Source organism: Myotis davidii, unplaced genomic scaffold, assembly GCF_000327345.1.
Source record: "Myotis davidii unplaced genomic scaffold, ASM32734v1 scaffold562, whole genome shotgun sequence".
In the NCBI taxonomy this organism is placed as follows: Eukaryota; Metazoa; Chordata; class Mammalia; order Chiroptera; family Vespertilionidae; genus Myotis; species Myotis davidii.
In genome coordinates this window covers 2,921,241-2,945,083 of record NW_006293953.1, presented here as the reverse complement: position 1 = coordinate 2,945,083, position 23,843 = coordinate 2,921,241, and the positions used below count along the sequence as shown (strand labels likewise).

Sequence of the window (23,843 nt, the reverse complement as noted above, 5' to 3'; positions counted from 1 at the left end):
ATACCAACTAGATGTTAATACTGCTCTGCTACAAAGTAAAAGCTCCTAACTCAAACTTGTTGAAAAAAGAGTGAAACTTCTGCAAAGTGCACTTTAAGAAGAGGTACTTTTTGTTTATGGAAAGAAACCAGTGAGTCCTCTAAAAATAATAAAAGGGAGTATTTTACAGTTAAGCACATGATTTGGAGTGAAGAATTCGGATGTTGCTCTGCTGGTCCAAGCTGTTAATACTCTTCTTGTTCCTCCTGTGGGCCCCCTTCATCAGGTATCACAAAGCCTTCCTAAAATAGGAAAATGAGATGGAAAGCTATTACTCAACAGTAAATGATCAGCTTCTAATGTGGGTTCACTTTCCTCAAATTTAGAGTCCTGCCTCTACCACACACTTGGTATTTAATGGCATAAGGCCAGGGTACCCCTATTTTATTCCTTAGGCAGATGAATCACATCTCACAAAATACAAACACTGAGCACAATCAAATGGTAATGGACGTGTATACATTGGCCTGATTATAGTGATGACTTCACATCATCAAGTTGTACTTAAATATGTGCAGTTCATTATGTCAATTCTACTTCAGTAAGATTCTTTAAAAAAAAAAGTTAGCCCGGCTGGTGGCCTGATTATAGTGATGACTTCACATCATCATTATGTCAATTCTACTTCAATAAGATTCTTTAAAAAAAAAAAAGTATGGCTCCGTGGTTGTCAACCCAGGTCATGGTTGATTCCTGGTCAGGGCACATGCCTAGTTATGGGATTGATCCCCGGTAGGGAGTGTGCAGGAGGCAGCTGATTGGGGTGTGCAGGAGGCAGCTGACTCGTGATTCTCTCTCATAATTGATGCTTCTCTCCCCCCACCCCCGCCCCCCGCCTTCTTCTTTGTGAAATCAATTAAAAAAAAAAAAAACAAGTTACCCTCAACAATCCCTAAGGTCATCATAAATTTCAGTTCTACCATCTCCTCTGAATAAACTGCCTATACTATAGGCAGCTTTTCCTTTATCATTCCTTTGACAGCATTTAGGAACCATGCCTGCTATTTAGGAGTGTTGTGGGTGTTGTGTTTACACATAAACATGTCTGACCCAACACTAGTATCATGGGAAATCAGATTTGGGGCTCCCACCTCATACCAGCTCTAGGGTATTCTGGCATATACTAATAGCTACAATAACATAAAAATTACACTTCCCTTCAACCATCATCTTATTTTTTTTTAAACAAATCTCTATGACTGAATTTACTTAAGATATGACTCAAGTAAAATAATACTCAAAAAAATAAATAAAATAATACTCAGACTAGAACAAGAACCCCTATATCCTCATCATCTTTGTTTTTGTTATCTGGCACAGAGCAAGCCTAAAATAAGAATTTATTTAACAAATTATTCACTTTTCAGTTGTTTTAATCCCTCAAGTTTACTTGATATGTTTGGAGAACAGTATTAATAACAACATGTACCTTTTATCTGTATACTACATATATACTACAAAGTACTTAGACATATACTATAGACCTTGCTAGGAATGCAGAAAAATTACAATATAGCCACTAAACAGTAAATACAGCAAGATACCAAATCCTAAATCGAGGAAAAATCAGTCTTCCCTGGTCAGCTAATGTAATGATTAATTATCAGCAGATTCAGCCAGACAACATAGCTCAGTGGTTGAGCGTAGACCAATGAACCAGGAGGTCATGGTTCAATTCCCAGTCGGGGCACATGCCCGGGTTGTGGGCTCAATCCCCAGTGGGAGCCGTACAGGTGTGCACTGGGCTGGTTTTCAGCCCGATCCCCGCAGGCCTCTAGTATGCATATAAGATCTTTGGTTAGCTCTAGCTGGTTTGGCTCAATGGATAGAGCGTCAGCCTGCGGATTGAAAGGTCCCAGGTTTGATTCCAGTCAAGGGAATGTACCTTGGTTGTGGGCACATCCACAGTGGGAGGTGTGCAGGACGCAGCTGATGGATGTTTCTCTCTCATCGATGTTTCTAACTCTCTCTCTCTCTCCCTTCCTCTCTGTAAAAAATCAATAAAATGTATTTTTTTAAAAAATATATATATATACATATCAACATCTATATACACAGATATATATAGATACACACGCACACACACACACAATCAGATTTGGCTGTGTAAACACATGGATTCCCAATAAATCTGACCACAAAGCACTTTGAGAAAATGGGAATCAGACACACTCTTGGGAGGGAGGAGCAAAGGTACACTCTGACAGCTGTGGGCAGCACATAAAAAAGGAGCCATGTGCCTGGTTCTCCAGAGCATTCGAGGGGCCATGATAAAATGGAGGCAACAACTCAGGCTGAGGGTTCTAGGCTGCAGGGTGTGGAAAGGGGATGGTGCAGCATGATCATTTTGTGGCACTCATCACCTATCTGTAGCCACAAACTACAGAAGCAGGGCAAACCAGCCACCTACTTCCTATTCCTGCCTCAAGGGCTCACAGACCTCAAGGCAAAGGCTGAAGCTGGCAGAAGTGCCCTCTGGCTGACTTTGAAGAGTCAAAGATGAAGTCCTTTGTGAATGCTATGCTGGAACTCGACAAGCATCAGCACTGAGTTTGCCAAAACCAACCAGATAAAATTCATTTTCCCTTAGGTGGCAAAATGGCAAATATCCTCATGTCAAAACGTACATCTGTGGCATAGAGAATGTCCACAATCCTCTGCAATACAGGGTTGTTTTCCCCCTCGTTCTCCTGGCAAATCAATTCAATGTTCCTTAGCTTTCCAAAGTAGAAATCTCTTTCTTTCTCCAAGTCTTCGACAGTAAGTTTCAATACGTTGACCTGCACAAGACATTAAAAAGGGTGAGAAACTTGGCATTCATGTACCAATAACATATCAGACAAACATCTAACCCACAAGGAGATGTGGTCTTTCATCAAATTCTCTAACATGGACAAAAACCCATTTTAGTTTAGTATCAATTTTCTCCAGCCCCAGATAAATAACATGGGCTTGCCCTAGCTGGTTTGGCTCAGTGGATAGAGCGTCGGCCTGTGAAATGAAAGGTTCCAGGTTTGATTCCGGTCAAGGGCACATGCCCGGGTTGTGGGCTCGATCCCCAGTGGGGGACTTGCAGGAGGCAGCCAATCAATGATTCTCTCTCATCATGGATGTTTCTATGTCTCTCTCCCTCTTCCTTCCTCTCTGAAATAAAATAAAAATATATTTAAAATAAATAAATAACATGGGCTTGTTCATGGCCACCTTAAATATAATAATTCTCACAAAAGGGCAGACAACGCCATGAACATTCAAGAACTTCTAAGGGATTGAGAAAAGATCCAGGAGCCTGAGACAAACATAGAAGCCAAATCCAGTCCAGCAGGACTCAATCATAATTTGAGTTCTTACCATTGGTCCATCAAGTTCATATATTTTTGCATGTGGAGGTCAATGGAAACAGAGGGTCTGGTCCAGAGGACAGGGTAGAAATGGCGAGCCAGGAGGTTCCAGTTAAAGATGACTAATACTAGCCAAAGACAGCTAGGACTGAGGAGGCCTGGGCACAGAAAACTCAATGGTTTTTCCCTTCCACTCCTCCTGTATATTGGGGGAAGCAAGAGGGGCGGGGGGTGGGGAGGGAGGTCCTTAACTCAGAAGAGAAACATCTTCTGTGGAGAATGTCCTAGCACCTCTCTGTCTCTGAAGAGTCTGAAAAGGGAGAGAAGACAGCGGAGGTAGGGAACAGACCCCAACACATTCCACTGCTAGATCCCTCCACTGAGCATCTCATCTGCTCACCATACATGCAGCAGGAGCTTCTAGGAGCTCCACTGAGGGGCTCTCATTCCCACAAAGGGACAATAAAGAAATAAATCTCGGTGCTTAGGCCGGGACTCTTAACTAGCCAAGAGTAATAAAAGTTGTAACAATTCTCCCGGTCCTGTATGTATTTTAAGCATGGTGCATCTTCATTACAGTATATTTGAATCTATGACATGTGAATTCACTTTAACTCTCACTACATGTAAATTACAAGGCATAATGTGCAGCATAAAATCCTCATGGAACTTATAGGCTAGCAGCCGTGGGCAAACTACGGCCCGCGCCGCAGATCCGGCCTGTTTGAAATGAATAAAACTAAAAAAAAAAAAAAAAGACCATACCCTTTTATGTAATGATGTTTACTTTGAATTTATATTAGTTCACACAAACACTCCATCCATGCTTTTGTTCCAGCCCTCCGGTCCAGTTTAAGAACCCATTGTGGCCCTCGAGTCAAAAAGTTTGCCCACCCCTGGGCTAGGGGCACATGGAAAACCAAGCCAGGAAATCAAAGGTAAAGCAGATGGGAACAATTTGGGTAGCAGGGAGTCTGAGAGCCAGAAGGCACTGTAGAAATCTAGTCTGAACTCATAGCTGCAAAAACTGAAGTGAACAGCTGAGCTAGCTTCCCTATAGCCTGTTGAAGAAGCCAGACACAACCAGAGGGATCAGTACTGCCCCTGTCTAGTTTCCCCTTCAGAACCTGCAGTCAAGAACCATCCAGAGATGTGGAGCAGGTGACTAGAACCAGCAAGACCATTCTATCAAAGACTTCTTTTTAATTTCAGAGAGGAAGGGAGAAGGAGAGAGAGAGAGAGAGAGAAACATCAACGATGAGAGAGAATCATTGATTGGCTGCCTCCTGCACGCCCCCTCCTGGGGATCAAGCCCACAACCTGGGCCTATGCCCTTGACTGGAATCAAATCTGGGACCCTTCAGTCTGCAGGCCGACGCTCTATCCACTGAATCAAAGTGGCTAGGGCTATCAAAGACTTAATGTTAATGTTCATCATAAAAGGCCTGAACAGACCACATCAGAAGAATCAAGAAATACCTTTATCAACCACAGAAATCACTTTTTAAAATAAATGAAAGTTTCAATAAAGTACTACCATTACCCAGTAGCCAGCAACACTAAATTGTCCAAAAAAACATAAACAAAAACAAAAAACAAACTAAATTTTCCATTTCCCCAAATTCTCCCCACCCCTGCTTTTAACTGCTGCCAGTTGCCTTTCCTTAAACCGGTGGTTCTCAACCTTTCTAATGCCGCGACCCTTTATACAGTTCTTCATGTTGTGGTGACCCCAACCATAAAATTATTTTCATTGCTACTTCATAACTGTAATTTTGCTACTGTTATGAATCGCAATGTAAATATCTGATATGCAGGATGTATTTTCATTGTTACAAATTGAACATAATTAAAGCATAGTGATTAATCACAAAAACAATATGTAATTATATATGTGTTTTCCGATGGTCTTAGGCGGCCCCTGTGAAAGGGTCGTTCGACCCCCAAGGGGGTCGCGACCCACAGGTTGAGAACCGCTGCCTTAAACTATCAGCCCCAATGTGCAATACATAAAGGAATAAAAGGGCAAGATTTGACCAATCCCAGCAATGGGAAGCTGCCTTGGATCTTCAGTTGCAAGATCCAAAAGCTGGGAAGAGGCCTTCTAATCACGTTATTGACCAAGAAGGAAAGGAAAACCAGAATACCTTAAAAAGGTATGCTAGCTCATATTTCACTAGTGCCTCCCTCACAAATCATTAAACCTTCTCTGGCCTACACATCATCCAGGGCACCAGAACCCAGCCTTCTGGGACCCACCTATAAGACCAAATCAGCATTCCTCCTCACTATCACTCAGTAACTACAATTCCACAAGAAACAGTAAGTACACACTATGTCACTTGGCACTCCTCTAAATGCTTCTTTGTGAGGTTATTAAAAATCTGTGGCTACTAATCAAGGTCACTCTTAGAACATTCTCTTGTAGTAAAGTAAGAGCTATAATCTAAGAAGCCCCAAAAAGAATGCTTAGAACTTGCACTGGCCCATTTGGCAGCTATGAGCCACATGTGGCTATCTGAGCCCTTGAAATGTGGGCTTTCAAATGTAAAACATCTCATAATTATATAAATATAATTATTTATATCGATTATGTCAGAATGATATTTTGGATATATGGGGTAATGTGTTATTAGAGTTAATTTAACCTTGTTTCTTTTTACTTTTTTTTAATGTGGCTATTAAAAATTTCAAATTATTATGTGCCTCACATTTCTGGTTCACATTCTGTTTCTATTGAAAAGTGTTGCTCTGGAATAAAATCAAATAAAGGTAAATTTCTCCAGAATGACTTAAGAATGTGGAATTCCTGCAGATCTCCCAATGATATGAACACTGGAAGGTAATCTGTATAGAATATACTCTTCTCTAATCCTAACAAACTCATCTGGCTCTACTTCTCCTATTGGCCATAACCCCAGACCTCCACACCTTTGTTAGGGCCACAAATTCAAATATTTTCAGGGGCCAGAAAGATCATGTAACAAGGGAGTAACAGGATGTGGGGAAAGCCTTTGGCAACCTGGAGAGAAGCTAAAATCGTTCATATTAAAAAAAAAAATTTTAAATTACAACCCTCTGCAGCCCTAGCTGGTTTGGCTCAATGGTTTGCGGACTGAAGGGTCCCCTGTTCAATTCCAGTCAAGGGCACATGCCTAGGTTGCAGGCTCCATCCCTAGTGGGGATCGTGCAGGAGGCGGCCAATCAATGATTCTCTCTCATCATTGATGTTTCTCTCTCTCTCTCCCTCTCCTTTCCTCTCTGAAATCAATAAAAAATATGTATAAAAAAAACACAACCCTGTGCAGACCAAAATATTTCTGAGACAGGGTTGAACCAGCCGCGTATGAGCTGGGTTCAAATCCCAGCTCAAGTTGCTTAACCTCCCCGAGCCACACTATCCTTATCTGTAACCCTCATAGGGCTAATGTAAAAGTGAAATTAAAGTGCTAATAACATAATGGCATACGAACTCTAAAAGTATGAGCTATTTTTGGTTTTGCTATTAATGTTCGAGTGTTCCATACAGGGTATTAACACTTGTGTACTTATTTCATACGCAAAATATTTTATTCCTGTGAACTTTTAAGAAAAACTTCAAGACCTATCTCACTGTATCAAGACAACGCACAGGAACCATAATAACCACAACTGCCATTACCCTATTTATCCCAACACCATTCCAGGCACTTGCCATAACATCAGCTCACGTAATCCACTCAACTACCATGAGCAAAGTATGATGAGCCCACTTCACAGGAGGCAGTAAGTTCAGACAGATTAACTGACGTGCTCCAAGTGGCAGAGCCAGGATAGTCCTCAAATCTACGCATCCCAAAGCCTGTGCTCCCTCACACAGGACACCAGCTGAGCCTCTGCCTCTTCTCCTGAGGGTTCAAGATCAGCCCTGTGCTGGTCACCCGGTCTCACCACTAACAACCCTCACTCTGTTTTCCTGACACTGCTTCCTGTGTACATCCAGGCCTGAAAACCGACAGTTACAGGAAGTCTCCTTAGTCTCCAGAACTTCTACACTTCACTGACAGCACCCAGAGGCTGCTCAAAGCAGCCACACTAATGGGGCTGGTGACCCAGTCACCTCGACACTCCTCAGGCACCCAGGACCATGAGCCACATGCAAATTAGAGAATAAATTAAAAAAACGTGACCTTTGGGCAGGCTTTTCTGTCCTGGTTTCCTAGATGCAGGGACTGGGTCAGGATTAAAACGAAGTTGTGACCCCCAGGATTTAGGACGTGGCTTTTGGGAAAGTAGAAGAGTCCAATCTCAAACTCACTAAGATAACAAAGCATCGCAATTTTAAAACTGGGGTTAATCAAGAGAATCATTCAAAAGCAAACAAACAAAATAACTACCAGGATTAGTGAGAAAATGTTTAAAAATCTAAATTTGTTCTGATCCATAGACCTGACATGTATCTTCAGGATATTAATTAATCCTAAAGAAGACATTTCAAACCACTGACCTATGAAGACCAGAAGAATAGGCTTTTCATATCAGTTCTACTCTCAACTTGGATTACAGCAAAGAAACTGTAAAATCCTTTTTTAAATATTACTCAGAAAGAAAGTCTCCTTTATCATTTCCAGAGCAAAAAATTCAAGATACTCTGAATCCCACAGAATCCTAACAGCATTCCAGAGACATTCAACAGGGTTACTGTATAGGTGGGTTTCCAAACGAAGACATCAGTTTCTGTCACACTAACAGCTCTCAGAAACGCCTGACACCCCGCTTCTACCTCCACACTCACCCTGCTCCCCACATAGCACCTGACAGGCTCACACATGTCATGACGATGACTGTTTCAGTAAGCAGACAAAGTAGGTCTTCCTACAAGAACACGAACAAGCCTTTTCTGGTCAGTGCAGCCAGTGTCCTTTCCACCAACATGACTCCAGTCTGGGATACAGGAGGGGCCTACCTGCTGCATCAGTTCAGCTGCTTCGTCGTCCCCATTGCCCACACCAGGATTCTTTCGCACCACACCGGGGCCAGCCTTAGGGGTTGCAGTAGTTCTGTGTGTCGCAATGGGCCTCTGTGGAGCTGAGAGAAGATCAGAGGTTTTTTGAAGAGCAAAATTTCAAAACCAAAAAGAACCCGCCAGCCCTGGCCAGGTGGCTCAGTTGGTTGGAGCGTCAGCTGTACATCAAAAGGTTTCCAGTTCAATTCCCAGTTGAGGCGCATATGGGAGGCAACCAATCAATGTTTCTCTCTCTCTCCCTCCCTCTAAAATCAATAAACATATCCTCAAGTAAGGATTAAAAAAAAACAAACACCAGATGACAAGAGGAGGCTGTGACCAACTTCCCTCCACAGTAATGCAGGGACCCAATGTGGCGAGCCCGGCATGTATGACAATACCCCCAAGTTTCCCCAAAAGTGGTTTTTTATCCTGGTAGCAGAGTACCAATTTTAGGCATAATCTCTTGTGCCGGGAGTAAGTCCTCCTGTGAGGTCTTTTTGTTGCTGTGGTGAATAGATCATCTGAAAGAGGCACACACAGTTGATGTACCTTAATCCAGTTCCAACCAAATCCACCAGAAGGGCAGCTTCATGGCACAAAGGCAAACTTCATGCCAGTAGTGAGCTCACAGTTCCAGCTGTTGCTCTGTGCTCACAGTTCCCCACCTGAAAAGTAAGATGCCTCCTAACTCAGAACCTCAGACTCCTTGGTCTGCAAGAGTGGGGTGGTAGAGACTGCTCTTACAAGTAATTACTTCAAAGCCCATATCTTGCTCACCTTTTAGAAGGTGGTTAGATGGGTTAGGAGAGAAAAATAGCACAGTGACCAGGATTTACAAACTTCTCTCAGCGGTACTAGCCAAAAGCAGATAAGGAGAAAGTAGTAAAGGATCCAACCTATCTACAAGTTAAAATAATCAAGACTGGGCTACCTCATGGCAAATGTATCGTTCATGATTTTATTCATTTATTCAGCAATCATTTTAGAAAGCTTGTACATTATGCCAGGCTTAGAAATATCTGATTGTCTTAACACCCCAAATTATTCAGTAACCATAGAGTAATAGGCATTTCCTCTGGATGATTGCTAGTATCATCTCAAGTATGTTTATCAATAAGTTTATCCCGAAGACTAAATGCTTAATGCAAGTCTCCACTTGCCTGTTAGCCACATCTGAAATATGAAATGCACAGGGTTACCTATGCAATCCCCCATTCTAAGTAGCTAAGAAATAAAAGTACTTGGAGAAATCAGAACGTTCATATACACTGCTGATGGGAATGCAAAATGGTTCAGCCACTTTGGAAAACAGGTATTTCTGCAAAACGTTAAACACAGAGTTACCATATGACCCAATAATTATGCTCCAAGAATATATACTCCCAGATCTATACCCAAAAGAAATGAAAAAACATATCTACAAAGAAACTTGCATAGGAATGTTCATAGCAGCATTATTCATAATAGCTAGTGGAAACAACACAAATAATCAACTGATGAATAAATAAAAATGTGGTCTAGTCACACAATGGAATACTATTCACCCATTAAAAGGGATAAAGTACTGATACATGCTACAACATAGATAAATGTTGAAAACATGTTAAATAAAAAAACCAGCCGAAACCGGTTTGGCTCAGTGGATAGAGCGTTGGCCTGCGGACTGAAAGGTCCCAGGTTCGATTCCGGTCAAGGGCATGTACCTGGGTTGCGGGCACATCCCCAGTGGGAGGTGTGCAGGAGGCAGCTGGTCGATGTTTCTCTCTCATCGATGTTTCCAACTCTCTATCTCTCTCCCTTCCTCTCTGTAAAAAATCAATAAAATATATTTTTTAAAAAAAACAGACACAAAAGACACATATTCTGTGATCCCATTTATATCAGATCATATAAAAATTTAAAAGTACTCAATGTCCTTCTCTTTCTATCAGATGGATCAGCCTCTTTTTCAAGGTATAATGGGACCTTAACTAAGATTCTTGAAAAGGAGGCATTAGCATCCGTAGAACATCCACCCTGCCCCCAAAGTATAGGTACAATCTATAAATATACTACTACGAACACATTTTGGGAAACCTCCAGGCCAAGACTGTTTAGAGAAGATCTCTAAAAAACAGCCCCCCACCAACACCCCTGCTTCCCAGATTCTGCTGGCATCACAGCAAGCCAAAGCCACTTAATAGCTGAACTTCTTGGGAGGGCAGGGAAGCTGTAAGTAATGTCCAAGAAGCTTAACACCAGAGAGAATAATGATGCAGAGAGCCTAGAACAGTCCCTGAGAGACCTAGAAAGCTCCTTCAGTTCTTCAGAGCTCAGGTCTTACTGTTATTGGGCTCTGTATAATGTCCTTATGTTCGAAGCTCTTTTATGTGAGTTAACCTGAAGGGTATCTACTCCATACAATTAAAGAGCCTTGGCAAACTGCATACAGTAACTCATCCAGGCCTCAAAAGCAACTCTCTGGGGCACATATTCAAATTCCTGTTCTATACAGGAGGAAACTTTAAGGCAGGTCAAGTAGCTCCACAGAGTTACAGAGACCTGAAAACAACCCAGGTCAGCCTGATGCCACATTTCATGGTCTTGCCACATGGCTGTGACTAGGTTCCTTAAGCTCCCTAAGGCTATGGCTACTCAAAAATTCTGGTTAAATGTGAATGAATGAATAAATACCTGCAAAACTATTATTTGGAATTGATATTTCTGTATGGTTTTTTACCTGCACTGCTAGTGCTGAGAGGTTTCTTCGGTTTGTTCATAGCTGGAGCAACAAGGGAGGGAGCCACGGCAGTTTCTTGACCTTGTCTGGCAGCTACAGGGTCATAGTCTTTTCCATCATAGTTTGCATCAAAAAACTTCTTGAACCACTGAACGAATTCAAAATTGTCCTGAAACTTTCCTTTTACTAATCTGTCCACAGGAATTATCTGCAGAGAAACCATCCTCTTAAAACCTGCTTGTAGTATCTTGAAGTTCTGGATGTATTCATGTTCTAGCTTAGTTTGAAATTTCACTTTCTTCAAGGCAATGGAGCCAGGGAACAGCATGTCCATAAACTGACAATAGGCAGCCCCTGAGCACAACTGCTCGACCTTTGTCAGATTCAACTGCAGCCACATGTGTCTACAATAAACTGTGATTTTAAAAAATTGTCTTAAAAGTACATCAAGACACAAAATCAGTCCTGGGACAGATTTCTACAAAATGGTATATTTTTCAAGTAATTCCAATTCTATTAAAACACACTTTAAGGATTCTGTAAGTTTTGTTATTGTACAAGAATACTGTGTTATCGGATATTATTCCAAGTCATTGAACTGCTAGCCAGAGTTTACGTTCAAGGATTCCAGTTGCAATGGTATTTTTATAAATAATGTATGTAATAATCTGAACTATATCCATCCCTCAGAGCAAATAAATATAAAATTACTTTGTATGGGATAGAGGTATAGCTGAAACGAAACTAGACGTGAGTCAATAATTGCTGAGGTACATGGGGGATCAATGCACCATGCTCTTTTACTTTAGAAATTAACCTTATTCAAAAAAATGTAAGTTCTATAAAAAGAAAAAGATACATTACTGTATATAATAAGCTGCACCTAGTTACACTATGCCTGGTAACTACATGATGGTCTTACAATACACATGCAGATTTTATATAGTGCAGAGACAAAACTAAAATAAAGACTGGTTTCAAAGTAAACAAAAACCAGATACACAAGCAAAATAATTAGGGGTGATTAAAAGCTTTATTAAAAATGTATTTTCCCCAAGAAATGGCTTAAAAGGAAAAACCCCTCTAATGGGTGAGGGGAGAAATTGCTTAATAATTTTGCAATAGTTACACATTATTTAACCACGGAGATACGCTCAGAGAAATGCATCATTAGACAATTTCATTACTGTGCAAACAGCACAGTGTGGCTTACACAAACCTCGATGACACAGTTGACTACACACCTTGGCTATATGGTATAGCCTATTGCTCCTAGGCTATGAGCCTGCACAGAATGTAAATATACAAAACCTCACAAGATCAAATCAAGCACAAGAGATGGAAGAGATGCGGTAAACACAGGATGTATGAAGCTGCTGCAGGCATGACACAGCATACTGTTTACAGCAAGCTTTTTTAATAGAAAGAGTACACTCTAAAATAACAACTAAATAGTATAGTAAATACGTAAACCAGTAACATAGTCATTTATTATCATTATCAAGGATTACATACTGTTTATAATTATATGTACTACATACTATACTTTTATACGACTGGCAGGGCAGATTTATTTACACCAGCACCACCACAAACACTTAATGAATTGTGCTACAATGCTGCAATGTCACTAGGTGACAGGGACTTTTCACCTAGCTTTGTTATGTCAATAGGTGGTTCTTCATTTACTGAAACACTGTTATGTAGCGCATGACTCTAATCTATTATCTGCTAAAACAGAGATAATATTTGTCCTAATGAAGCTTGGTTGAGGGTATCTTCAAATAACCTTGGGGGCAAGAGGAAATGTCCCAACAAGGGATCTTCCTTGTATCCTGCTTTTACAAAGCAAGTATTTCTAGAATCTTCTCTATGCTTTACAGAATTAAATCCAGATATTAAAGAGTTAGATCTCAGTAACAGAGATTAAACAGGTTGACTCCTATAGGTGATTACTAACTTCACTATGAAGAAAGAACAAAGCAAAGGAACTGGGGTAGGAGGACAGAGGGAAACTTAGCTCCCAATAAATTCTATGTTAACTGGAGAAAAGGAAAATATATAAATTGGGAAAAGAAAATGTCCAAAGTCATGGGCCAGCAGCTGTATCCTTAGTAACAATCACTAGTCAAGAAACAGCCTTAAATGAAAGAATAAAATTTACCTACTTTGTCAACACCCATCCTCTTAAAACCTGCTTGTAATATTTTGAAGTTCTGGATGTATTCATGTTCTAGTTTAGCTTGAAATTTCACTTTCTTCAAGGCAATGGAGCCAGGGAACAGCATGTCCATAAACTGACAATAGGCAGCCCCTGAATGAACAAGAGAAGAATAAAATATGCAATAGGTCATTAAATGTTATTATTAAAGAAGCAGGGGGAAATTTTACCCCAAAGCCACTTAACCCAGGTACAATTTTAAAAGTTGTAAAGTGGACCTACAGTACCCAAAAGCTTCAATACCACTTGACTTCGAAGTCATTTTTAAAATCTATAACAAGACTGTGGTTTTGCCTAATGGGTTCTTCAACACACTTGCAACTTGGAAGATGATGAAGGGACTTGGAAGGCAATGAGGGGAAAAGGAATGTATGTTTCTATGACATTTTAAAACTACTCTTTATTAGAAACATAATAAAATGACCACTGCAACAACAACAACAAAAAATTTTTAATGAATGCATAGAACTGAGAAAAGGGAAACAGAGGTTGACATTTTCTGATTTTTCCCAAAGACATAACCTCATCCTCACAGGCGGGAGGAGGGATTTCCCAAGTATTTCAAAGATCCATGTTCTGAGGTTTAAAAAATTTGTTTCTAAGATGTCTGTCTTCCTGAGCTTTTCACATCTCTAAATAAATTTAATTATGTTCATTACAGCATTATTTACAAAAGCCAATATATGGAAGAAATCCAGGTGCTCATCAATAGAAGAGGCTTTCCTTCTAGGCAGTGCCTTAATAACAAAGGTTGGCAACCCAAGCAGGGCTAGACGAGGACCCCTCTTAAATGGCCACTGTCCCAACCATGTGCCACAGACCAGGCCCACATAATGTGGCTTAAGGATGCGGACAGGCTGAGGGTAGGTAGGACCAGCTGTGTCATGGCATCAACTATCAAATCTCACTAACTGTCACAGCCCCACTCTACCAGGATCTGTGGGCAAGCAGAGAACACAAAACGAGGGCACTGTGTGGCCCCTGCTCCCAAGCTTGCAATATTATCAAGGGCACTGGCTCTCAGCCCTTTTGGGTCAAGGGTCCCTTGGGGAAGTAGATGAAAGCAGCAGCTAACATTCTACACAGAACAGATGCTCCCCAATCAGAAAACTCCAGGTTAAGAACTCTCACTGTTTTAACTCAAATACGCAGGAAACAGCTGACTACCAAATGTAAGAGTATTCAGGCTTAAGGGAGTAGGTAAGGCTTGAGTCATCTTAGAGCAGGGGTGGACAAACTTTTTGACTCAAGGGCCACAATGGGTTCTTAAACTGGACCTGAGGCCCGGAACAAAAGCATGGATGGAGTGTTTGTGTGAACTAATATAAATTCAAAGTAAACATCATTACATAAAAGGGTACGGTCTTTTTTTTAGTTTTATTCATTTCAAACGGACCCGGATCCGGGCCCAGATCCGGCCCGCGGGCGGTAGTTTGCCCACAGCTGTCTTAGAGGATGAATAAAGTGTGGAAATAGCCCAGCCAGCCTGGCTCAGTGGTTGAGCTTCAACCTGCCAACCAGGAGGTCATGGTTCAATTTCCGGTCAGGGCACATGCCCAGGTTGTGGGTTCCATCCCCAGTGCAGGGTGTGCAGGAGGCAACCGATCAATGATGTTTTTCTCATCATTGATGTTACTATCTCTCTCTCTACCTCTCCCTTCCTCTCTGAAATCAATAAAAACAAATATTTTTTTAATGTGGAAATAAAGGACTGTGAGGAGTCATTAATGCAAACATTAAAAGTCATCAAGAAAATTAACGTAGGAAAAATAATCCTATTTTAATTTTAAAAGAAGGAAACAAAACTGTACGACACATGTTTGTAGATGTTATTGCAACAATCTATAACACCAACAGACTGGAAACAAACTAAATGTCCATTAACATGGCCTAATCCAAGGAAAATTACAGTACTCCAGCCATAAAAGAAAGCAGCATGGCATCTGATGATATATGGATATGGTACACTCTCCAGAATATACACTGATTAAATATGCTACCATTTGTGAGGAAGGGAGGAAAACGTGCACAACATTCGCACACACACCAGCGGTTCTCAACCTGTCAGTCACGAACAATGAAAATACATCCTGCATATCAGATATTTACATTACAATTCATAACAGTAGCAAAATTACAGTTATAAAGTAGCAAAGAAAATAATTTTATGGTTGGGGGTCACCACAACATGAAGAACTGTATTAAAGGGTCGCGGCACTAGGAAGGTTGAGAACCACTGGTAGAGGCTGGCTACCCAGCTGATAACACTGGTTTCCTCTGGGAGAGGAACTGGGAAGCTGGCAGACCCAGTTAAGAGGGAGACTTATCACTGTTTTATCTTTTTGTTCCTTTTAAATTTTAAACCATTTTGAGACTTTCAGTTATTCAAAAAAATAAAAACCATATATATTATGTCAATTAAATTTAAAAATTATAGGCAAACACTGAAAGTACAGCTAAAATGAGTAACCTTGGGCAAGTTGTTTAACCTCTCTTTGCTTCCCTTACCTATGTGTAAAATGGTGTCGATAGTCCGGGCCTCCCAGGGGATAGATGTAAAGCACTTTGGAAAGTGCCTGGCCTATAAGCACTCAATAAATAAAGCCATGTATTAAAGGGTCGCCGGTTTGGCTCAGTGGATAGAGCGTCGGCTTGCGGACTGAAAGGTCCCAGGTTCGATTCCGGTCAAGGGCATGTACCTGGGTTGCGGGCACATCCCCAGTGGTGGGTGTGCAGGAGGCAGCTGATCGATGTTTCTCTCATCATCTATGTTTCTAACTCTATCTCTCTCCGTCTCTCTCCCTTCCTCTCTGTAAAAAATCAATAAAATATATTTTTAAAAAAAAAAAAGCCATGATTAAGAAAAAATGCAGCTAAAAGATAACAGTAACTGTCACTAACCTGTGGCATTACAGTGGAATATGGTTATGGTTTTCTTAATGTTTCAAAAACAAAGACTTAATAACTTATAATCAGAAGGGAGGTTGCTTGGGAGGCAACTGGTCAATGTTTCTCTCTCACACTGATGTTTCTCTCTCTCCCGCTCCCTTCATCTCTCTCCAAAGGTCTATATATATATATATATATCTCCATCCTCCGGTGAAGATTTTAAAAAAAAGGTCTCTTAGAAAGGCTGCAGACTAATGTGGTAGAACCAGAGAGAAGTGAGGGTGGGGGAACTTAGGGGGAACCTAGTGCCCAGTCAGGAGCCACTGTGGCAGCAGTGGGCACGCTGGTAAGGGGCTAGATCTAAAACACCCTTCAGAAGACAGACAGAACTTTGTGAATTAGACTCAGACAATTCTCAGGCCTGCGACACTAGAATGGTGAAATCATGGCCCCAAATAAAGTGTCTGAAAAAGGGGGTCAACTTGAGGAGAAAAAGAGGGGTAGGCCTGGTTAAGGACATGGAAACACACCCTCATGAGCAAGACTGACAAGCTGTTTTATAGCTGGGGGAAAAGTAATCTGGCATTTGCCTGGGAGCATGTGAACACCTCTCCTATTCTGTGCAGCACAGGAACAATGGAGAGGCCAGGCTGGAGGGGAGAAGGCAGGAGAAGAGAGGGGAGCCAAGAACTCTTTCAGCTTCAGCAGGGACACTTGACATGTTCAAAGCACGATACTGGGCCCCTGGAAAAGTGCAGAGGGGCCTGAATATGGGAATAGACCTGAGGAAAAAGGGAATGGGTGACAAAAGGCAACCAGTATCCCTTTTTGACACAAGCAATCACTCATCAAATCCTTCTCTGTAGTCAGGTTTGTTTTCTTGATGTCTAGCTTTCCAAAACAGGGGAACTACAGAATGTAATGAATCTTGAACAACCTACCAACTCTGTCTCTGAAAGTTATCCTCACCATATCGCACTACAAGAGCCAAGCAAAGGCTCATTTCACTGGGGGGCGGGGGGGCACAATACTGACAAAACTCAGCCATTTCACAGGCAGCCAGCACATTAATAGCACAGGCTCTCTCAAGAGAAAAACCTATTCCTACCTCCTAAAGCCGCTATGTGGCAGGGAATTTTAATCTGCTTGATCCTCTTCTCATCAGAGCTAAGAACAGGAGGTACTGGCACCAGAGTTAAAGACTCTTGGGATCCTGCTTTGGCCTCAGCACACAAGGATCTGAGGAGCCTCACTTTCTCTGACTCCAACCCCCTGGCAGCAGGCCTTCTTCAGGGACACAACAGTGTCTGTAGCTTATCCCGTTTGGTCTCCGACTGGAAGCTGAGACCAGGTTTTCTAAGCATTAACATGAAACACAATGCAACCATCCACATAACTCTGAGAGAAGCCCTACACAGCTGTCAAGAGGAGAAATGGTATGAATGAATAAAAGTTTGCTTACAAATCACAGTTAAGTGTCCTGCACTTACCATTTTGTACTGGGGAAAAGCATTTTATCTAGAACAAGAAAAGTAACAACCAACAGGCAAGTTGAAATTCTTCAAATAATTTTTTTAAAATATATTTTTATTGATTTCAGAGAAAGGGAGAGGGAAAAGGAGAGAGATAGAAACATCAATGATGAGAGAAAATCATTGATAGGCTGCATGCCCCCTTACTGGGGATCGAGCCCACAACCTGGGCATGTGTCCTGACGGGGGAATCAAACTGTAACCTCCGCCCTGACCGGTTTGGCTCAGTGGACGGAGCATCAGCCTGCGGACTGAAGGGTCCCAGGTTCGATTCCGGTCAAGGGCATGTACCTTGGTTGCAGGCACATCCCCAGTAGGGGGTGTGCAGGAGGCAGCTGATCGATGTTTCTCTCTCATCAATGTTTCTACCTCTCTATCCTTCTCCCTTCCTCTCTGTAAAAAGTCAATGAAATATATATTTTTTTTAAAACTGTAACCTCCTGGTTCATAGCTCAATGCTCAACTACTGAGCCACACCGGGGCAGGCTTGTCACAGATTTTTAATGAGATAATATCATTGTAATTAATTATACATAATCTACATTTAACTCTTTCAAATGTTTTTTTTAAAGATATAATGTGTGTACATCAGAAAGAGTGCGGGCTGTGTAGTCAGAAAAATCTGGGTTCAAAACGAGCCATGCCCCATGGACATTCCCCATGCCTGTAAAACAAAGTCTACCCTTACCCCCAGGGTCTAGTAAAGAACCCATATCTAACAGCTCTTTTTACAGGTGAGCCTCACAATAGCCCAAAAGGTCCTACTACCCCAGTTTACAAAAGAGGAACTAGAACATTAAGGAACTCCAAAGTCACATGGTTCAGAGCAGACCTAAGCCTCATCCTATCATGACAGCTTCCTGTCTGAATGAGATAAATCTGGAGCCAGATCAGCACATGCACAACTTATTTAAACATGAAAAGAGAGCTAACTTTCTAATTAACTACGTGGAATATACTTTGGTATACATTTACAGAAAGAAGTAACTTTTAGGGGGAAATTGGTGAAAAAGCCAGCTCCAATAAAAACTAAGATGACCTCATCCACACATTAGTCATAAATCACGGGTCAAACAAGTGCTTTAAAAGCCTCAAATAGAAATGTGGTGATAAAACTGAGGAAAACTATTAGAAAATGGGGGGAAAGCAGTCCAGATTTAAGGCTAACAACCTGCACTTCTGACTAACAAAGTAACTCATGTTTAATCAGCATGACTCTCGGGCACCAGTGTTTCACTGAACAACTTCACATGGAGCTTCCTCTGACCATCTGTAAAACTGAGATTAAGCTTCACAGAGGAAATAACAAAACAAGCTAATGAAACCAAGACTAGGACACAGTTATAAAATAAGGAAGTACAAAGCTGAATTAATTTTTTAAAATCATATAAATGAGAGCAATAATTTTAAATTGATCCAAATGGCACTGGTCAGTGAAGGAAAAGTCTAGAGCAGTGGTTCTCAACCTTCCTAATGCCGTGACCCCTTAATACAGTTCCTCATGTTGTGGTGACCACCAACCATAAAATTATTTTCGTTGCTACTTCATAACTGTAAGTTTGCTACTGTTATGAATCGTAATGTAAATATCTGATATGCAGGATGTATTTTCATTGTTACAAATTGAACATAATTAAAGCATAGTGATTAATCACACAAACAGTATGTAATTATATATGTGTTTTCCGATGGTCTTAGGCAACCCCTGTGAAAGGGTCATTCGACCCCCAAAGGGGTCACGACCCACAGGTTGAGAACCGCTGGTCTAGAGTAAGTAGGGTACAGGGGTTGAAGAGCCTGGGTTCTTCACTTGAATGAATGTTCAAGTCTCAATTTTGTTCTTGGCTTATTGCTCAATTTCCCTAAACCCATTTCCTCATCTGTAAAATAAGATTAATAAACATCCCTATCTCATGGAGGTATAGTAAGAATTAAATGAAGATATATTTAAAAAGCATTTACAGCCCTGACCGGTTAGGCTCGGTGGATAGAACATCGGCCTGCGAGCTGAGGGGTCCCAGGTTCGATTCCGGTCAAGGGCATGTGCCTTGGTTGCAGGTACATTCCCAGTGGGGGGTGTGCAGGAGGCAGGTGATCGATGTTTCTCTCTCATCGATGTTTCTAACTCTCTATCCCTCTCCCTTCCTCTCTGTAAAAAATAAATAAAATATATTTTTTTTAAAAAGAAGAAGAAGGAAGTTGGAAATCTCAGATTTAAAACCCTATCTATCAGGCTAAGGTGTTCAAACTTTATCCTGTGGGCAATTTAGACTGGAATCTTTGTCTTTCCTTTAAAATAAAAATAAAAATAAATAAAAAGCATTTACATAGCGCTGGAACACAAGTGTTCAATTAAATTATTGCTTTCATTACTAGGAGAATCTAAAGATTCTAATTCTCTATCCCACAAATAATAAAAGAATTTAAGTAGCAGAGAATACATATCTCATCTTTCTTCTAGCATATTCTTGACTTCACCTCCTATCCTGTAGTAAATCCATTCCTTATGTCAGGACAATTCCTTATGTCTGACCCATTCCTTATGTCAGGACAATCAGGTGTAGACAGCAGAACTCGCAAAAGATGAGACAGTCAGAAGGAACTAACCCTGTCGAGACCCTGATTTTGAACTTGAGCTTCCAGAACAGTGTCAGAATAATACATTTCTATTGTTTTTAAGCAAAAAAAAAAAAAGAATGGGGGTGTGTGAGACAGAAGTCTTTAGAGACAGTAGAAACTGATAAGACCTTTATGAAAAATAATTACCAAGAACCTAAAGTTCATACCCTTTTAACTGGTAATTCCATTTATAGGAATCACTGAGGAAATAAACAGAGATAAGATTTATGCTAAAGGATTCTTAACCTAGCCATAGTCACAATGGAAAATTAGAAATAACCTAAAATATCCAAAAATTGGGAAGATATTAAACAACTGCAGCATAACTATAGAAAGCAATAGTTTATAGTCATTAAAAATAACTAATACAAAGAGAGTAAATGATACTAAAGAATATCCACAATACAAGGCTAAATAGAAAAAGTGCACAGAAAAGTAAAACATCTGAACAGAGGCTTTCTCTGAAAAATAAACTACCAGCACTTTTTTCTTCTTCTAGTTTTCTAAATGTTATATTATTCGTATATACAGAAACAAAACATGTTTTGCCAAATTTTATTAAATATAAGTTCAATAAAATTGTGGCTGAAATGGCATTTGTCTGACTTTGGTCTTGTGCTACTTGGAATAAGAAATGCCATAGATAGGCCCTGGCTAATTGGCTAAGTTAGTGTCAGAATAATACATTTCTACTGTTTTTAAGCAAAAAAAAAGGGGGGGTATGAGACAGAAGTCTTTAGAGACAGTAGAAACTGATAAGACCTTTATGAAAAATAATTACCAATATGCCAAGGTTGCAGGTTTGATCCCCAGTCAGAGCACATACAAGAATCAACCAATGAATGCAATGTTTCTCTCTCTTATCCGCCCCCCCTTCCCCCTCTCCCACACCCCTTCCTTCCCTCCCTCTGTCCCTTTCCCTCCCTCCCTTTCTCTCTAAAATCAATAAATAAAATTTTAAAAAAAAGAAATGCCACTGATAAACTAATTAGAACAATTATAATTACTGTCCTCAAATAAAACATTTCAAATCTGTATGTGAAAGAGCATAAATAGAGACTTTGTGGCTAAGCTGCAGGCCTCTGAATTCAGTTTCTAAGGCGGGAGATGGAAGGCTCACAGGCCAGCCAGAAGTGTGCTCTTTTTAAGCGCATTTCTTTCAGAAGTGATACCAGGGTAGGGCTGAGAAGAAATGGGGCAGCCCTAACGTAAAACCTGAACCTGTGGCTTTTGCAGTCAGATACAGACCTGCATATTCCTTAAGGACTTACAGGCTTTCCTGGAAAAGTGGCCTAGTGGATTTCTCTTACCTGAGCACAACTGTTCGACCTTTGTCAGATTCAACTGCAGGGACTCATTGATCCAGGCCAGCATGTCATGTCGACTTAGGTTCTCACTGGTGACTGACGTTGAATATACGTTCACTGCCATCTTCTATAGCATGTGAGGAAAAGAAAAGGGTTTGCATTATTAAGCATGCAAGGGAGAGCAAACATTTCCTCCTTACACATCACACAAGATTTGTGGGAACTCTCAATTTTTAAGCCTCACCTTCTTTCCCAAAAGGCTAAATCAGAGACACCAGCATTCTAGCCATGAGCCTGGAAGAAACATGACCTGAAATGACTTGCCCAACAACAGCCAGCGTAAAATTTAGGCTCGATTCTAACGTGATTGGTATAAAATTTTAAGCTACAATAAACACTAAGTAAAGGGAAAGTTAAATGTTTTATGAAGGGAGCCTGATGCACAAACAAGAACATTTTATTTAGAAAACATCAGTTCAAGCTTATCCATTAACATATTAAAACTAGAGGCCCAGTGCACGAATTCGTGCACAAGTGAGGTCCCCCCCCCAGTCTGGCTGGCAATGGGGGCCAATCGGGGCCAGCTGGCCAGGGGGAGGGACCAAGGGAAGTTGGCCAGCCGCAGGAGGTAGGCTGTGGAAGCACACTGACCAGAGGACAGCTCCTGCGTTGAGCGTCTGCCCCCTGGTGTCAGTGAGCATCATAGCAACCAGTCAACCAGTCGTTCAGTTGACCAGTTGTAATGGTCACTTAGGCTCTTATATATATATATAGGTATATATAGATATTTATAGAAGTATCCTTCAGATGGTGGGCTTTTTATTAATTCCTCTTTTTAAAAATTTTTTAAAAATAATTCTTTATTGTTGAAGTATTACATATGTCCTCTTTTTTTCCCCCATTGACCCTCTCCAGCCTGTCCCTGCCCCGCCCCCAGTCCCTCACCGCCCCACTGTCTGTGTCCATGGCCATGCATACATGCATACAAGGTCCTTAGTTGATTACCTCCCACCCTTCCACCTTTCCCCCACCTTCCCTCTGAGATTCCACTCTGTTCCATGCTTCCATGTCCCTGGATCCACTCCATTCACCAGTTTATTTTGTTACTTAGATTCCACATGAGAGGTCATGTGATACTTGTCTTTCTCTGACTGACTTATTTCACTTAGCATGATACTCTCCAAGTCCCTCCATGCTGTCTCAAAGGATAAGAGACTCTTCTTTTTTCACAGCTGCATAGTATTTAATGGTATAAATGTACCACAGCGTTTTCTCCACTCATCTAGTGATGGGCACTTGGGCTGTTTCCAGATCTTAGCTATTGTAAATTGTGCTGCTATGAACACAGGGGTGCATACATTCTTTCAGACTGGTATTTCGCATTTCTTCGGATATATTCCTAGAAATGGGAACACTGGGTCAAATGGCAGTTCCATATTTAATTTTTTTAGGAAACTCCATACTGTTTTCCATAATGGCTTAATTCCTCTTTATAGTTTTCAATATTTTCCAAAATTTTTTAAGGACTATATATTCTTTTAAAATCAAAAGTAAGCTTTTCAATAACCTAAGTACTACAAAGGTTGTGACAAATGACCTTAAAGTGAAGAGTCCTTGGAACTAATTCTCTGCTGAGCCACCTGGTCACAGGAGGGCATCTGATAGCCTACCAAGTACCAGGAGCTTCACAGACACTTGTCATTTAACCTTGACAACTCTCTTCAAGATTCACTTGATTCTCCTCATTTCACAGAGGAAAGAGAGTTTCAACATAGAAACCCTGCAAACTGGCAGCCAAGCCTGCCCAGCACCATCGTCCGCAGACTTTTGGTACTAGCTGATACCAGTATTTAACTTTATTCATACTCTTTAAAATTGTGAAATATAGCATCTCTACAAACACAGGTATAAAACACACATGTATCATTTAATAGATGGCAATCATCTTCCTCCTTTTGCTTTCCCTTCAGGGATAACTGCCATCCTGAAGTTATGATACTCATTCCCTTGCCTTCCTTTAAAGTGTTTCTACCTTTGTACCTTTCCCCTAGCCTAGAAAGTACCACCCCTCAACCTTCTGCCAGGCTTTGAAATTCAAAACAAGACACAAAAACAAATTAACTTGAAATGCTATTAAATGCGAGTGCCCTCATCATCCTCATTCAATCTACAAACGTTTACCAAGCACT

General features: G+C 40.9%; 1 protein-coding gene across 1 annotated transcript; it reads right to left on the bottom strand.

The window, feature by feature from the left end:
- Positions 1 to 2: 2 nt before the first annotated feature.
- Positions 3 to 21,782, bottom strand: MAPRE1 (microtubule associated protein RP/EB family member 1). Its single transcript, XM_015566645.1, has 6 exons — positions 21,658 to 21,782; positions 13,255 to 13,400; positions 11,087 to 11,294; positions 8,326 to 8,447; positions 2,667 to 2,819; positions 3 to 281 (listed from the first exon to the last, which is right to left on the bottom strand). Exons 1-6 carry the CDS (start codon positions 21,776 to 21,778, stop codon positions 225 to 227), a joined length of 807 nt encoding a protein of 268 aa, XP_015422131.1. The 5' UTR covers positions 21,779 to 21,782; the 3' UTR covers positions 3 to 224.
- Between the last annotated feature and the right edge of the window lie 2,061 nt (positions 21,783 to 23,843).

What these genes read in the sequence shown, in the direction of transcription:
- MAPRE1 (XM_015566645.1), bottom strand. Translation starts at nt 21,778, where the DNA reads ATGGCAGTGAACGTATATTCAACGTCAGTCACCAGTGAGAACCTAAGT. An exon ending in GGTCGAACAGTTGTGCTCAG is followed by an intron (nt 13,401 to 21,657) that starts GTAAGAGAAATC and finishes TTGTTCATTCAG; the next exon opens with GGGCTGCCTATTGTCAGTTT. An exon ending in CAGCTGAACTGATGCAGCAG is followed by an intron (nt 2,820 to 8,325) that starts GTAGGCCCCTCC and finishes TGTCTTGTGCAG; the next exon opens with GTCAACGTATTGAAACTTAC.